Source organism: Lacerta agilis, chromosome 3, assembly GCF_009819535.1.
Source record: "Lacerta agilis isolate rLacAgi1 chromosome 3, rLacAgi1.pri, whole genome shotgun sequence".
In the NCBI taxonomy this organism is placed as follows: domain Eukaryota; kingdom Metazoa; phylum Chordata; class Lepidosauria; order Squamata; family Lacertidae; genus Lacerta; species Lacerta agilis.
Genome location: NC_046314.1, coordinates 17,804,885 through 17,822,727, shown reverse-complemented (window position 1 = coordinate 17,822,727; position 17,843 = coordinate 17,804,885). Strand labels below are relative to the sequence as shown.

Below are 17,843 nucleotides of genomic sequence, written 5' to 3'. Positions count from 1 at the left end.
GGTTTGGGAGAAGCAAAGACCAGGTAAGGAAAAAGATCCAGTAATAGAGGAGGCGCCGCTGAACGCGTGTGATGGCACAGCCAAAACGATCAGATCCAAGCCGATCCACACAGTGATTCCCGGACCACCTGTGGGCCAGATCCAGAAGGAACTGGGCCGGATCTGGCCCCTGGGCCTTAGCTTGCCGATCCATGAGCTAGAATGTGACGGCAAGACTGCTTGCATTGTGTTTAAGCACTAGGGGGTACTAGGCAGGTAGGTTAGGGTAACAACTGAATTGCTCATTTCAACTTTTCTGATCACAAGGCTCCTTGTATCTTGATATTTTACTCTGATCTTGCAGGCAACTAATACCTGGTTACAGCAGGCATCCAAGAACGTTCCTTATGCGAAAAATCTACAGGAGAAGTTAAGCGGACTCCAGGAGCTCAATTTTCAGAACATGGAACTTCTTGCCATCCCAGAGGAGCTTTTCTTAAAAAGGTAAAGCAAAAGATGACATGTCTTATTTGGTGCTGAAAAGGACCCTTTGCGGCCTTGAAGCCGAGCCTCATTACTAACAGCAAATTGTTCTTGCACAAGATACACTGGTGCAAGGTGCAGTTTATGACAAATGCCTGGATCAGAACCATGTTTCTAGAAAATATATTGCAACATTGTCTGCTAAAATTAGCACAATTTGTATAAGGGGAGTATACAAGGGGAGTGGTGTCTGGAATTTGGGAAGGGACAATAGCTCAGGGCAGAGAACATGCTTTTTATCTCAGGTTCAAGCCCTAGCATCTCCAATGATCCCAGATAGCACATTATAGGAAAGACTCTCTGCCAGATATCCCAGAGAATATTGGTTAATTAATTAATTAATTAATTAATTAAAAAAATTATTCAGTTTTACACTACATATTTGAATCCAAACATTAAACATAATCATTAACATTTAGGATTCCCCGAATCCTTAGACTTCCCTCCATCCTTCCATGGTTTCCATTTTCAATGTTTTTCAACTGCATCATATATTTTTGTCTATTTTTCTTAAAATAATCGATTTTTACCTTAATTTATAGTATATTACAAGCGTTACTGAAATCCTGCCCAAGTTTTCAGATTGTTTACAGTGTTCTCTTAGGTAATTTGGGAATTTCTCCCATTCCTTATTAAAGCTGGTTTCTGATTTCCCCGGTCATTTTCACCATTTCAGCGTAGTCCATCATCTTCATCAGACATTCATCTCTGGTTGGGACTTTTATCTTCTTTCCATCTCTGGGCCAGTAGTATCTGTGCTGCTGTCGCCGCGTACATGAATAATCGTTTCTGCTTCTTGGATATCTCTGCACCTAAAATTCCTAGTAACAAAAGCTCCTGGTTAAATTTATGTACCACCCTTCATCCGAAGATCTCAGGGCAGTTCACAGGATAAAAATACAAGGGATAGAGGGGTGGATAAAGAAAAAATCCAACCTAGAATAGGGCAGCTTCCTAGGCAAAGTGCAACCATTTGTTATTTTGTGGACTTTATGGGATCTTAATTCTGGGTAACTTTTTATTGCAGCGATGGCCAGATCAAATACATTTGGAACAAGGAGAGTGTTGTCATTACCATTCCACTGCCATTTGGTGGCAGGTCATCCTATGACATGAGAGTGCCTAAGATTCTGGAAATGTCTCAAATGGCAATGCAGTCAATGGGAGGAAACATGGCTTCTCAAGAGTACAGGCTTCCTCGTTTCACCATCCCAGAGTCATACACGCTTCGGGTGCCTTTGCTGGGCACTTTCGAGATCTCTTCCAACATGTACAGCAATTACTACAACTGGTCAGGTTCCTACTCCTTGGCGAACACCACAAAGGATGTCTACAGCCTAAGAACAAACTACTTTGTGAGAGCTGACTCTGTTTTGGAACTACTTTCATATAATGTACAAGGTAAGAATCTCTTCTGGAGGCGGGGGTGGTGGTGGTGGTGGAGATTATGAGCATATTAATCAATCAACCAACCAACCAATCAATCAATCAATCAATCAAGTGTTGTGTTTTCTCATCGGTTCAATACTTTTTACTAGAAATATGTCACAGGCTCATTTCTGTGTGCATCAACAGTTAATATGATAAATTTAATAACTCGTATTTGGCAGTGATGCTCTGGTCCATGGGGTCACGAAGAGTCGGACACGACTGAACGACTGAACAACAACATTTGGCCAAGCCTCCTCTTGAGTTTGAGAAAGCTCATGCTCACAAGGCTCCTTGTGAATATACGATACCAGGGGCTTACTCAATATTGTGACTGTTCATGCAAGGAATTATGGCAGCCTGATCATATTCTCCCATGTGCATTAATCTACCTAATTTGTTATACTAATCACGCAACACTATGGGGGGGGGGGGCGGAATCCTATGCAATAGTCACATAGCAGTTTTGTTTTGCAAAGTGGTCCGCAGCCTTTAGAACAATGTTGAGAGAAAAGGGTCACTGTTATTCAGTTGGAGAACAGAGGCTGAGTGATACTGTCATGCCCAAGGCTACTTAATGGTTGAGTTCTGATACTAAACCACAGCTTAATATTCCATAGATAAGTTTCGGTCTCAGGAGCTTCTGTCCAGCTGCAAAAAGATCCGAAACTTTTGCTTCTGTTTTCAACTGACTGTGATTTTTTTTTATGTACAAACCTAGAACTATGGTTTAAGGCAGTGTTTCCCAAACTTGGATCTCCAGCTCTTGTTGTATTTTTACTACAGTTCCCATCATCCCTGACCACTGGTGTTGCTAGCTAGGGATGATGGGAGTTGTAGTTCAAAAAAAAAAGCTGGACACACAAGTTTGGGAAACACTGGTTTAAGGTCACGATAAGATAAGAAGCCACAGTCTGAAGTTGGTTTATTTTCCTAAACCAATTAGTTTGTTCGGGTTTGCATACAACACAAACTGTAATTAGGTGAAAACGGAAACAAAAACTTTCAGTACCCTTAGGCCATGACACAGGAGGGGAAGGGAGTGTGTGTAAGTCTAAGGCACATTCCTGTAAAGCTAAAATCTGTTTTAATAGTATGTCCAAATACAGCCAGTAAGAAAGGGGAGAGCTGGAACCAGGTATCCAGAATTCAAGTCCAGCCCATTATCTATTGTACCACACTTTAAGTCTGTATTTTGTTGTGGCCTTTTCCCTTCCTTGACATTAAAATCTTTTCATGAAAGCGCAAAAGAGACTCCATTTGAAAGGCATAAGCATTACTATATCATCAGCTTCCATGACCTAAAAACCAAACCAAGCCAATAAAACAAAAACAAACCCCTGGTGAGAAAGTAAATTGTACAGTTACTTCCATCAGTAAATTCTACAGTTGCTTCCATTGGTGGTGTCTGCAGCCACCACACAGTTAAACCTTAAATGTAAACTGAACGACAGTCTGGTTGCTAAATTGTCAAACCTCACATATCATCTGTGTCTTAAAGGCTTCAATGGAATAATCCTGAACATGTCAGTACAGAAGTAAGCTATACCCAACTGAGCTCAATAAACCTTACTTTTAATGCAAGTCTGCATAGGATTGCAGACTAAAACCCAGAAGTTTGCTTTTAACTATGGTGGGCTTTAAATCCCATTCAAGTCAATCCAACACACATTTCCGAGTAAGTTCCATCAAACGAAGTGGAACTTAACTTCTAGGTAAACATGCAGTAGTGTATATTTCTTGAATTTGGCTTGCAGGACCTGTGAATGTAGAAGGGTGTGCAGGATACTCCAGAAAGGCACAGTAACTCAAGTTGTTTGTTTGTTTGTTGTTTTGAAAAAAGCTGATTCTATTTTCTCTTCTCTCTCCACCCCCAGGTCAGGGAGAAGCAAATTTTGATGAGAACAACTTTGCCTGTAATTATGAAAGTTCACTGCAACACAAACTCCTCGATTCTAATTTTAAATTCAGCAAAGCAGCCAATGTTGAACCCATTCCCATGAGCAGGATGGCCCTTACACTGGTAACTTCCAGCCCGCTGGGGACTCGGTTTTCCCTGTCTTATGGTGAAGATGCCAAATTGAGCAACAACTTGGTTCTTCAGAACATAAACCTGGAAGGGCAACTGAATGTCGCTTCAGCCTTTGCTAAAACCACAGGCACACTGTCAAGCACCTTTGATGTGAACAAACTCGTTTGGGCAGGAGAATCCAATCTGAAGTTTGACTCTTCCTTGCTTCAGGCTACTAACCAGATGACTGCCAGGTTTACAGATGGCCCATGGACAGTCAAGTCCATCTCGAATGTACAGAATGGTTTTCTGACTAACACGGCTTCCTTGAAGTATGAAAACAGCCAGCTGAAGTTTTCCTCTGAGACCGCTGGAAACCACAGAAGCTTTGCAGTTGCCAACAAGTTTGACTTCTCTGTGGACAGAAAGGGAGCTGCGCTTCGCTCCGAGTACCAGGCCAATTACGTAGAAAACCAATGCTATGCCCTGATTTCGAGCTCTGTTAATGGCCAAGGTGTCGAGCTGATTAGCCACGTGTCTGCGAAAGGTGAAAGACTCAAAGCTGAGCACAAGTCTACATTGGGTGTTAACATGGATGGCCTGGCAAGCACTGCAACAACAACACTGCAGTTTAATCCATTGAAATTGGAGAACGAAATGAATGCCCGAATTGGCGTTGCTGGGGCTTCCGTCAAGATTAATACAGATGGACACTTTGGGAAACACAATGCAAAATTTGATTTGGATGGAAGAGTGGCCCCCACAGAAATCGTGCTTACAAGTGTATATCAAGGCAGCATTTTGGATGCAGACAGCAAGAACACCCTAACCTTCAGAGTGAACAAAGGGGGACTGAAGTTTGCAAACAGCTTGATTGGGTCATACAAAGGAATGAAGCTGGAAAACACTCATGACCTGAACATTGTGGGCTTGTCTTTGACTTACGCTTCCAATTTAGACCACACCATCAGTCTGGGCAAGTCCCACAAACACCATTTGGACTTCCAGCTGCAACCCTATTCTCTCACAGCCAACGTGAACAATGACTTGAAATTCGGCAGTGCTGATCTAAACAACAACGCACGGTTACAACTTGAGCCCCTGAAGGTTAATCTGGATGGCAATGTGAAAGGTGCCTACAGCGGCGATGAAGTGAAGCATGCCTATACCTTTACCTATGCAGATCTGGTGGCGCATATTAAGACCGACACAGTAGCAAGCATTCGCGGTGCAGCTCTCACCCACAGAGTTAACTTGGATGTGGCTGGTCTCTCTTCGTCGGTCGTCATCAACACAAACTGTGACTCAAAATCCCTAACCTTTTCCAATGCAATACGATCTGTTGCAGCCCCATTTACTATCACTGTTGACATGCATACAAATGGGGATGGAAGACTCTCAATCCTGGGAGAGCAGTCAGGACAGCTGTACAGCAAATTCCTGCTAAAAGTAGAACCCCTTGCTTTCTCACTTTCTCATGATTATCGGGGATCCACTGGCCACAACTTCAATTCTGAGAAAAGATACAAGACATTACTGGAGAACAAGGTCACTGCCCTTTTTACGCCATCTGAGCAAAGAAGTACATGGAAGATGAAGAGCCAACTGAACAATAATGTGTACACTCAAGATTTTAGTGCTTTTAATGATGCAGAAACTATTGGGGTGGAGCTGGATGGAAAAACCTTAGCAGACCTTTCTGTACTGGACTTTCCTATAACTATACCATTCACAAACCAGGGGAGAGTCAATTTAATTGATGTTTTAGATTTAAGGGAAAATGTAGCCCAGACTCAAGAGTTTGGTCTTGCTCTTTCTGTGAAGTATGATAAGAATGAGAATATGCACGTCATCAATTTGCCCTTCTTGGAAAAGCTACCAGCTTACTATGAGCAAATGAGGCAGTCCATCTTAGCTGTACTCAAATCTATTCAGAAGAACCTGAAGAATGTAAATATAGATCAGGTTGTGAGAAAATATAGGGCAGCATTAGATAAAATCCCCCAGCAGGTTAATAACTATGTGAAGACATTCGATCTGGAAAGCAAAGTGAACAACCTGAAAGAGAAACTGGATGCATTTACAAAGGATTACAGCATAACAGTGGATGACCTTGAACTTGCTTTGGAAAATGCCAAAACTAATCTCCAGGAAGCTTTGTCTAAACTGCAGGTTTTCCTGGTAGAAACTGAAAAGTATATAAGGAGCAATTATGACTTAAAGGCAGCTGTTGTGCAACTTATTGAGCAGATTATTGAAAAAATGAAAGTTATAGACAGGCAATATGAAATCAGTAAAAAAATGATTGACACTATTCATCAACTGCAGTCTGCCATCTCTCAGTATGACTTTAACCAGATAGGAAGCAGTGCTGCTGCTTGGGTTCAAAATATGGATGCTGAGTACAAAATCAGAGCTCAAGTGCAAGAAAAACTAGATGAACTGAAGAAGCAGATACAGAATATAGACGCCCAACGCATTGCAGAGAGTTTGAAGCAGCAAGTGGAGGCAATTGATATTAGAACACTTATAGAGAAGCTGGACGTGTCCATTCCTATTCAAAAACTTAATCAAATTCTGGAGCAAATTAAAGATCTTCTTCTAAATTATATTGAGGACTACAAAGTGACTGAGAAGATCAATATACTTCGGGACAAAATGCATGAACTTATTGTGAACTATAGAGTTGATCAGCAGGTCAAAGTTCTAATGGACAAAATAGTTGAGTTGTATAACCAACAGAAAATTGGAGAAACAATCCAGAAATTAACCCTGTCTCTGAAAAAAATAGACATAAAATCCTTTTTTAACCAGGTACTGAAATTCATTGATGATGCTGTTAGGCAGCTCCAGTCATTTGATTACACAAATCTGGTGGATGAAGTCAACAACTTTCTTGATTTTGTTATCAAGAAGCTGAAGTCATTTGATTACAATAAATTTGTAGATGAAACAAACAATAAAATCCGGGAAACAACACAGAAAATCAATGATGAAATCAAAGCCTTGGAGCTACCTCAGAAAATGGAAGCTACAAAACAATACATCAAAGATGTCGCTGCTATGGTTTCTCAGAACATACAGAAACTAAAAGACACTAGACTTGCCATCATAGTTAACTGGCTTAGTGATCTCCTAAGCTCAACAGCATTAAGTGAACTGAAAAGTAAAGCTTGTGAGTACCTGGAAGATGCACGTGAGAGAATTTATCAAATGGATATCCCAGTAGAAATCCGGGGATGCCTTGAGAAGGTCAGCCAGCTCTACAGCAGCATAATCACCTTCCTAGATGATCAATGGAAAACTGCCTCAAAGAAGATTACCCTTTTAGCTGAGCAATACAATGTAAAAACTATGGCTGACAGTTTTAACCACTTTGTCGAAACTGGTTTTAAAGTACCTGAAATCAGAGCAGGCATAATCAACATACCTGCTTTTGAAGTCAGTCTCCGGGTCCTGCGGGAAGCCACTTTTCAAACTCCAGATTTCCTTATTCCACTAACTGACCTGCGTGTCCCATCTTATCAGGTAAACCTCAAGAACTTGAAAGAAATCAGAATCCCAGTCAGATTTACTACTCCTGAGTTCACCATTCTAAATACATTCAAGGTGCCATCTTATACCATTGATTTGAATGACATCAAACTGAAGATTGTGAAGACGATTGACCAAATAATGTCGAGTGACTTTCAGCTGCCAACTGCTGATGTGTATTTCCGAGATCTAAAGATGAAAGATGTATATTTTTCTGACTACTCTTTCCCAGAAATGAATTTCCCTGAGCTACAAATACCTGAATTACTGATCCCAAAACTAAATTTGAATGAATTCCAGTTCCCTGATATCCAAATTCCAGAATTCCAGCTGCCCCGCATTCCACACTCTGTGACGGTCCCTACATTTGGAACATTGTCTGGTGCTTTCAAAGTAACCTCTCCCTTCTTCACGTTGGCTGCTAATGGTGCTTTTAGGAACACAACGGCTTTTGCCCACAGCCCAGAATTTTTGGGCTCCGTTTCAGCAGTAGCAACATCCAAAATCAACTGCCTTGCTTTCGAAATGACCGCAGATACAAGTCTCTCAGCTCCCGAGATGCAGCAGTTAATCCTAAGAGACAACCTGAAGTTCTCCCACATGTACATCGATGCTATTCATACAGGTGAAATAACATTTTTGGGGACTTCTGTTCAGGGAAATGCAGAAACTACAGCAAAATTCCATACTGAGCGTAACTCTATAGATCTGTACAACAAATTAACAGGCAGCCTGCAGAAGAAGATTTCCATAGACAGCAGGACAACCTACAGACACAGGCTATATATTCCAAATTTCAGCAGCCAAGCAGAATTAAGTAATGAAATAAAAACAGCATTAGAAGCAGGACGCATATCAGCTACTTCCATTGGCAGAGGAGACTGGAAATGGACAGCCTTTGATTACTCTGGTGAAGGAACCCATGAATCAAGTGTCAGCTTTGGTTTAGGGGGATCTATAGCTTCATTCGTAGCACAAAACAAGATAAATGATAAGTACTTGAAAGTCGACCAAAGACTGGCATATGAATATAATCTACCAAGTTCTGCCAGGCTTGAAGTTCAATCTGTAGTAGAATCTCCACAGTTGGGACGTAGTGACTTAAATATGCAAGGCACAGGGAATCTTGCAGAGCTGAAAACAGAACTGAGGGGCACACACAATGCTAAGTTGAACGGACGCATATCTGGGACTATAAATAATGATGTGAACTTCTTGGTGCAGCCCTTTGAACTGAGCACATCAACAAATAATAACATGAATGTAAAAGTTAGCTTCCCAATGAAAATAGTTGGCAAAATTGAGCTCGTGAATAATTATATACTGGCACTGAGTCCCTCCACTCAACAAGTCAGCTGGGCAGCTGAGGGCAGATTTAATCAATACAGATATGTCCATAACATGTCTGCTGGTAACAACGAAGAAAGTATTGAAGCTTCTGTGTCCATGAATGGTGATGCTAACTTGGAGTTCCTAAAAAATCCCCTCTCTTTTCCTGAACATTCTGTCATGGGCATCAAGACACCCCACATTCAAGGATACTCTCTGTGGGAGGACTCAGGGCTGAAGAATTTACTGAAGACTACAAAGCAATCATTTGATTTAAACCTGAAAGCTCAGTACAAGAAGAACAAAAATATGCACTCGTTTCAAATTCCTTTGGATGGAGTACATCGAGCCCTGAATCAGTACATTGCAACCTTCAACAGGCACTTTGAGAAAGGTAGAGACAACACCTTAGCATTCCTGACCAAGTCCTATAACCAAGCCAAGACCAAGTTTGACAAGTACAAAATAGATACTACAGTTAGCAAAGTCCCACAGACATTCAGGATTCCAGGGTATACTGTTCCAGTGGTCAACATTGAGGTATCTCCTTTTACTGCCGAGCTCCCAGCTTTTGGCTATGTGATCCCTAAAGAAATGAGCACTCCAAGTTTCACTGTCCCACTTGTTGGGTTTTCAGTGCCATCCTATACATTGGTCCTTCCATCATTGGAGTTACCAGTCCTTCATGTTCCCCAAGGTCTGCAGACTCTTAAGCTTCCCAGCTATCGAGCACACTTGCCTTTAAACAGAATCTACATTCCAGCCATGGGAAATATTACCTATGAATTTTCATTCAAATCTAGTGTGATTACCCTGAACACAAATGCTGGCCTTTTTAACCAATCTGATATCATTGCTCGCTTGAGTTCATCCTCCATTTCTGTGATTGATGCCCTGCAATATAAATTGGATGGAACAACCAGTCTCACAAGGAAAAGAGGGTTGAAGCTAGCGACTGCATTATCCCTGAACAACAAATTCATAGTGGGAAACCACGACAGCACCATCACTCTCACCAGGAAAAATATAGACGCCTCAGTGGTTACCACAGCAAAAATCAGTATGCCAGGCTTAAACATGAATTTTGGGCAGGAGCTTAAGGGAAATGCTAAATCAAAGCCAGTCATTTCCTCAGCTATTAATCTAAACTATGTTCTTGACACTCGTGGTGCCACTGCTGAAGGAGCAATTGTCCACAAGGCCACCTTGGAAAGCATTATATCTTATATATCTGTAGATACTTCAACTAATGCTTTCATCAACGGAGAGCTTTACAAGAGAAAACCATTTTCTGGAAAGTTGCTTCATGAGGCAAACTCCTACTTAAATGCTAAAGGCGCTCGTTCCTCAGTCAAATTTGAGACCAGCTCTGTCATTGGTGGAATTTGGAAGTTTGACACAAAAGAAAATGTTGCCATTGAAGCATCCACTCGCCGTCTTTATGCATTATGGGACCACAATGGAGAAAATCATCTGGAATATTATCCAATTGTCAGAACTGAAGGACATCAGAACTGCAAAGTGACTTTAGAAGTAGAGCCTGGAAGTATGTCAGCGGGTCTTCAGATACAAGCTAACCAACCAAATAATTTCTTTGGTGAGACTTCAGTTAATCAAGACTTTTCCGTTGCCACCAACAGTGAGAATCAGAAGATTGAGTGGACGATCGAAGGCCAAACCCTCTCCCTCTTCCTTGGACATCACTTGCAGTTATCGAATGACAACACAGAAGCTAATTTTGACCTGTCCGGTTCTTTGGGAGGCCACGTAGCTTTCCTCAGACGCCTTGTGCTGCCAGTTTATGACAAGAGCTTATGGCAGATCTTGAAATTAGACGACACCACTAGTCCTGGAGAAAAACAATACTTCAATGTGTCAACATCCTTAGTATACACAAAAAATGAAGATGGGTACTTTATCCCCCTAAATGTCAACCAGCTGACGGATGGATTTACATTCACAATTCCTGAAATTAATTTACGGGATATCAAAATCCCCCAAAGACTGACCACCACACCATTTCACATTGGATTTCCATCACTTCCAAAAATTCAGTTTCCTCAGTACGATGTAGTGACCAGCTTGAAAGAATATAAAATTCCCTACCTTGAGGTGACTATACCTGAGAAGCTATTAACTGTATCTGAATATACTCTTCCAAAGACCCTTTCTCTGGGTGACATGGTTGTCGACCTCAGCGCTGCAGCCAAGAAGATAGCTGACTTTGAGTTGCCTACGATTACTATTCCTGAACAGCAGATTGAAATCCCAGCCATTAAAATCTCTTTCCCTGCTGGAATCTACATCCCCACTTTTGGAGCTTTGGGTGTTTCTTTCAGTGTTGCTTCTCCATTGTACAGTACCACCTTGAAAACAGACTTCAAGAACAATAAAGACTCTTTCAACCATTCCATTGATTTTACTGCAAGTTCACCACTGCAGTTCCTGGCGTATGATCTAAAAGGTAAGATATATATAGATGTAGATATAGATATATAAGTTTTAGGTGTCTTGGATCCTGAGGGAAGTTCTTTGCAAGGAATGTGTGTCCCATCCTTTCCAGCCACCTGCATTCCCTCTAAATAACAACTACAGCAACCTGTGAATGGAAGGTGCCTTCACTAAATTTTGGATGATTTCCCCCCTATCCCAGCACCCCTCGCCCCTCCTTCCATACTGTTCAGAGGTTGCTGCCCGAATCTTTGAGGAAGCTTTTTGGGGAATACAGGCAGCTTTTGGTAGTCAGGCAACTTTCCTTCCATAAACTTCTTCCCATTTACTTATCTTCATATCAAAACCACTGTACTTCAGTCAAAAGGTACCTACTATACCAAAAGAATGAAATAAAAGAGCTGGAAGGAAAATGAAAGAGTGTGCTAGGAATCTGAACTAAGGCAGTATCTGAAGTAATAGGAATTATACTTCAACTTTTAAAAGAGTTTCACCAATATTTTCAGTAATCTTTTCAGCCGTCAGGCTAACATTATTATGTAATCACATATTGCTGATGGAGGTGGCCAGGGACTAAATATGAAAGGTCAACTAGGTAGTTTAAGGCCAGAGGAAGATTTTGACTCATAGAGGGACATTTGAACCAGGAATATCTATTGTTCTCCTCCGAGTCACTGCCTTTTGCACTTTCCCCTCCCTCAAAACACATTTTCTTATGCCCTCTCCTTTTTGGAGTACCTCTGGTATGGAGATACTCCAAAAAGGATCCTCCATGGAGAGGAAAAAGTGTGGGAATGCCATGATTCTGAGGAGCACCTCATATGGACAACAGATGGAGGTACAGGACACTTTCTGCCCCCATTAAACAACACTATAGATGAGCCCCTTGTTTGCAGATGATGTTGAGTACACATCATCTCAGCCCTAGACTTTCAATGCTGGCTCCATTTACGTTAGCTATAATTTCACCTGTGTGGATCCTTTGCTTCATAGGTGTGTGGATCTGCAAAGGTAACAACATTGAAGGAAACAGCAACTTTGTGCATCGTGACCTGAGTGCAGAATATAACGAGCTTCTCACTGTACTAGAAAACGGGTAAGGACTTGTTTTGGTCAACCTAAACGGAATTCTCTATAGGGAATCCTAATTCAATGAGCTATAGCAGTTATAAAATGTGTGCTAAATGTTGTCCTTTCACTTAGTGTGCTCCTAACAACCCTCTCTCCACCAAAAAAAAGGGAGAAGGGAGGGAATGGCATCCAAGGAAACATGTCCGAAGGTGCCATCTGCTCTACTTTGAGATTTGAAAATGGGAGGTGATAGTCAACTAAGTCATATTCACAGGAGATATATTAAAAAAAAATTCAGTGGGTTTACTCTGTGTTTGACCAACATTGCCTATCAAGCAAGGTCTTTTTGTGGATTCCATCTCCAGACATGAGACTTTATTCCAAAGTAGGGAAGAGTCACTTCACTAGTTTCCTGGCAGATGGGTTTCCTGCTGCTTGCTGGGAGGGAGAGTGGGGAGTTGGCAATCACACCAGCAAAGCCAATATGGTGCTTCTAACTGTGCATTTGAGTTTTTGTGAAGGGCAGGGGACAAATATTTAAAATAAACAAATGAGTGCCTGGATTGATCAGTTGGTAAGAACATGGCCCAGATAATGACAAAGTTGCAGGTTCAATCTCCATATGGGACAGCTGCATATTCCTGCATAGCAGGGAGTTGGATTAGATTATTATTCCAGTGCTATTTTTTCTAGAAAAGAGGTGCTGGAGCTCACCATGAACTCCCTTGGAAATGAGAGGTGCCAGAGCTGAGCTCCAGTTGTTGTTTTTAAAAAGCCCTGGATGGGATCCTCGGGTTCCCTTCCAACTCTACAATTCTAAGTCTTCTGAGATAGACATTCATTTAAAGCCAACCATATTTTTAAATTAATAATAATTAATAATTACCTTTTCTCTGATTGATTCTGCCTGCTTTAGAACCACTGACTACAAGATATCTCTGGATGTCACCAGCCCAATCTTCACTGATGTTCAAGTGCGTTTCCATGAACAGTCCGCAAGAGTTGCTACCTCGATATCTTCATCTTCAGCTGGAACCCTTGGCTCTCTCATCAGTCTGGATACTGATACTTTCAAGGGCAAGATTTTCTACCAAACTCTGGTAAGCATGGCCAGAATTAGGCAGTGTGCTCTTGCTTAAAGGATCATGAACTTGCTACTGGCACAGTGCCCATCTTTATGATAGATGGGTTTGAAGGCAGAAGAGGGGGAAGTCAAGTTTTATCATGACAGCCCTGTATTTTGAGGTACCTGTTAACTGAGTTAGACTGGTTCGCACCAGGAACAGGGGTGTGGTGAGAGCAGGCTGCTCTGTGACAAAGGGATATGCCACTTCTGGGGTCTGTCTTTCCATTTGCCACAGTATAGTTGCTCTGCTTCCCTGTTTCGCCTCCTCGGCGTAAGCTGAGTTTTTCAGAATTTGAATGTGTTGCCAGACTTCTAGCAGTACCATGAGGGGAAGACTTAAGATGTGTTTTTCTAATGCCACTTTTAACTTATTGGTAGATGTTAGCCTGCTGCAGGCTTCTCCTACCTTCTCCCCCCTCCCCCCGTTGTTGGACTACAACTCCCATCACCCCTGAAAATTGGCCATTGGTTTTTTAAAAATTATAAATGATTACTACAAAAAGAAGCTATATCTATACACCGGGTCATATGCTGCCAAATTTTCGTTTCATGTTACTTTTTATTTCTCATATTTTAGTGTCCTTGGGCTGACTAAAATCATTTAATAATTTAGGAAGGGCACGGCAAAGAGGCACAAGCCATAACCACAGATATGATAAACATTGGTGCAAAATAAGTCTATTAGTGGAAGACGTGTCTTGGGTTTTTCTTAGCAAAGTAGTGGGTTTGTGACGCTTCCTAAAAATGTGTTTTACATTTGCAGTCTAACCCTCAGAAAGACGTCGATGTCTTTGAAAGCGAGATATCATTCAGAAATCCCGAACTGATTCAAGTCAAAGCCAGCTGGAAAGAGGATGCTGCCATAGACCTACTTGAAGGCTTAAAAGAGAAGGTGCCTAAAATAGCCGGTGCTTTGTACAGCTGTGTTAACAAGTACCACCATGAGCATATGGGTATTGAGATCAACACCGCCGCCTTGAAGCTGAAGGACAACCTGAAACATAATGCTGACATGGCTTACAGAGATACTTTAAGCACCATCAACGAAGTGGAACAGGAGCTGCATGGCATAACCAACCAGGTCACTGGGGAATATGAAATCTTGAGGAAGAAAGCCAAGAACCTGTACCACCAAGCTGCAGATCAAGCCTACCAGGTGGACTATGACCAAATCAGAGCCCAGTTTTTTGAAGCCACCATGAATATAATCGCAGAATACCATAAAAGGGTGAAGCGTCTTATTGATTCTGCCATAGAATTCTTGAAGGTAACAAAATTCCAGGTGCCAGGAGTACACGGAGAGCACACTGGTGAAGAACTTTATGTGATGGCCACTGAGAAGTTAGCAAACACGGCAGAGCTCTGCCTCACAAAAATGCAGGAATATTTTGATGATCTGAATGCATATGCGAATGAACTAGAGGTTAAAATTCCAATTTCCAGCCAGACCATCAAAGTTCGTGACATCCTTGATGAAATTAAGGTCTTTCTAACACACGTTAGAAATACAGTTAGCAACCTATTTCTTTCCCTTGAAAAGATTGACTTCGCACAATATCTAAGAGAGCTCAAAGAAGTCGCTCAGCAAGTTTTCAAAGCAGCAGAAGATCTGATCGCAAATTTGAAAGCCCAAAACTATGAACATTTAAAAGCCCAGGCAAGACAACTCTCTGCCAAGATCCGGCAAGGACTCAGTGAGTTAGCAAACAATATAGGATACTTCGCTCAGCGGGTTGGAAGGTTTATCCAGCAGACTTTGCAGGTTAGTTCCGTGGAGATAGAGCGTTTGCTGCAAAGCATCAAAGTCCTGCGGGAGGAATATTTTGACCCAAGCGTCGTCGGGTGGTCCGTCAAATATTACGAAGTGGAAGAGAAGGTGGTGGCTTGGCTGAAGGGTCTGGTCGATGCTGTGGTAGAGTGGCATGCCAAATGGCTCAGTGGCGCTTCTGACATGGTTGCACACCTGACAGATCGAGTGAAAGAATTTTTGGAGAACTATGAAACTGAATTCTCCAAGTCGGCTCATGACAAGATCCTATATTGGTCGGAAGCTGCTAAGAAGAGCGCTGAAGAACAAAATCAAAAGGTCAAAGCAAAGGTAAATGAGGCCTACGAGCACCTGTCTGATTCCTATGCAAGGCTTATCGCTAACACTAAGATCCTGATAAACCTGACAATAGAAAACTATACTGCATTCCTCCAGTACCTCCAACAGCTTCTGGGTCAGTTTGAACAAGCGACAGCTGACACACTGAGGCCCTATATCGTTGTCCGCCAAGGAGAGCTCAGGATAGACATCCCAAAACCATTTGACTTGCCAACCATTTATCAGATGAGCCAGCTCAGCGAGGAAGATATGAGAAAGAAACTGGAAATAACGCGGGAACTGATTCAGCAAGGTGTCGAACAAAGCTCCAGGAAATGGGAAGACCTGCAATATTTCATTGATCAGCAGATCGGCGCTGGGCAACTGACCATGCAACAGATCAAGGAAAATGTACAGAAGCGCTTGCAATCTTGAACGGACAAATAGAAAGAAAGGCAGTGCAAGCTTTTACCATGCCATATTTAAAGCCAGCGGCAGTCATTGCTCTTGGAACATCAGAAAGCTATTTGTTTGAATTTGGCATTTGTAAATGAAAATGGAATCATTTGTGGGTTAGTCTAATGCTTTTCAATAGCCAATAAATTAATTCTTTGTGACATTTTAGTGTCCTTTCATTGAAACCAGTTTTCTTTTAGGTCATAGGTCATAATCCAGTATTTTTTAATGGAAGCCTTTACAGAGGCTTCAGATGGAACAGGGCCAACCCCACATTGAGCAAAACATTTTGAGAACCCAGTGGAACATGTGATGAAAATGTCAGCCTAAGAACTCAGCTAAAAAATCTGAACTATAAATAAATTTTAATTAGGCAAGTAACAGCAGGAAAGTAGGCAGAAGCATACATGTTGGGTTGGAATGTGCATTCTCCATAAAACGAAACAAATAAAGGCATCATCAGTGGGTAAAATTGATCTGTCTACAAAGTTAAACATTTAGTTTCTTTTGTGCCCTAAATAGTCCTCTAACCAGTCAAGGGCCAAGCACTGTACTTGTCAACATAGTTTCCCTTTTTTCTCATCAACCGTGTTAGTATTTTCTGGTTTGTACAACCATTATTTTTATATTTCTATTTTAATTGTTGAATATTTTATTTTTGGTTCGATCCAAGGCCCACCATTGTTTCAGGCAATCTTCAGCTTAAACTGAGGCTGTCAGCTCCTTGTTCTGAAGCAGGCTGGTGTCCCACTGTTTATACTCTGCCAGTACTACTTAAATAGGCAAAGTTCATTAGAGGCAGTATGTCAAGAATGAGCACTCTCTTGCTGCTCAGCTGTTGAAAGTGCAGGAGCCCTCTCTGGGCAACCCCGCAGGAAGGCCTCATGCAAGTACTCCTGAGTTTGAAAATTCTGAAATTTCTGAAAGCAAAATATTTGGGCCTAATATTTATTTGGTTTTATATTTAGCCATTAGAACACACTGTACATATCAGAGATCAGACTAATAGGATTCCCGCCCTTTCCTGTTCCCTTCTTGCTTTTCTCAGAACAAACTTGTTTTGCAATGTCAGTAGAAAAGTTGTGTATATGTATCCTTTATTAAACAGTTCACTCTGCTAGCTTCTGTATTTTTTTCCCTTACCTTGTTAATTTGTGAAATTAGGTTTGTTTTGTTTCGTTTGCTTTGAATCATATTCTTCTCATTCTCTTTTTCTGGGACACTTTTTGGGTTCGTTACAAAGGGATTTTGCAAGTGTGCTCTAAGTCTGTCAGAGATGTCTCCCATCTTTGGAAAACGATTCTCATTATTTGAAGCTAAAACTTTGGCAGAGGAACCGAAGAATTTCAAGAATAACCCTATCAGCTCCATCCAATCACGGTTTTCTCCATTTTGTTTATGGGGCTCTGCTCACAGGATGCTAGAGTCAGTGAAGAGTCTGTGACTCCATTGGGTAGGAGGCAGCCCGTCCTTTTCACCCGCTTGAAATGGTTTACATACACAAACACCAATTGCGAGGCCTACACTTTGATGAGCAGCTCAATAGTCATGGGCTTACAACCGCTTCCAGAAGGTCTGGGTCTGTGCAAGTCTAAAAAAGAAGAGAATCAATGGAGGCCTCTCTGCAGCCTTGGGGTTCTGACTTACCACACAGATAGTAAGCTGAAGAGGGCATTCCTCATTGATCTTAAAAGGTTGAGGTGGGGCTAGAGCAGGCACCCCAAACTCTGCTCCCCAGATGTTTTGGGACTACAAATCCCATCATCCCTAGCTAACAGGACCAGTGGTCAGGGGTGATGGGAATTGTAGTCCCAAAACATATGGAGGGT

The 17,843-nt window shown here is 41.7% G+C and overlaps 1 protein-coding gene across 1 annotated transcript in view; it reads left to right on the top strand.

Moving 5' to 3' along the window:
- APOB (apolipoprotein B) overlaps positions 1-17,134 on the top strand; it is a 42,152-nt gene extending 25,018 nt beyond the window's left edge. Inside the window, exons 24-29 of the mRNA XM_033142956.1 lie at positions 344-483; positions 1,550-1,923; positions 3,828-11,288; positions 12,269-12,371; positions 13,263-13,446; positions 14,236-17,134. Coding sequence (XP_032998847.1) covers positions 344-483; positions 1,550-1,923; positions 3,828-11,288; positions 12,269-12,371; positions 13,263-13,446; positions 14,236-15,993 — 10,020 coding nt within the window. The 3' untranslated portion in view covers positions 15,994-17,134. The remainder of the gene's footprint in view (positions 1-343; positions 484-1,549; positions 1,924-3,827; positions 11,289-12,268; positions 12,372-13,262; positions 13,447-14,235) is intronic.
- Positions 17,135-17,843: the final 709 nt, after the last annotated feature.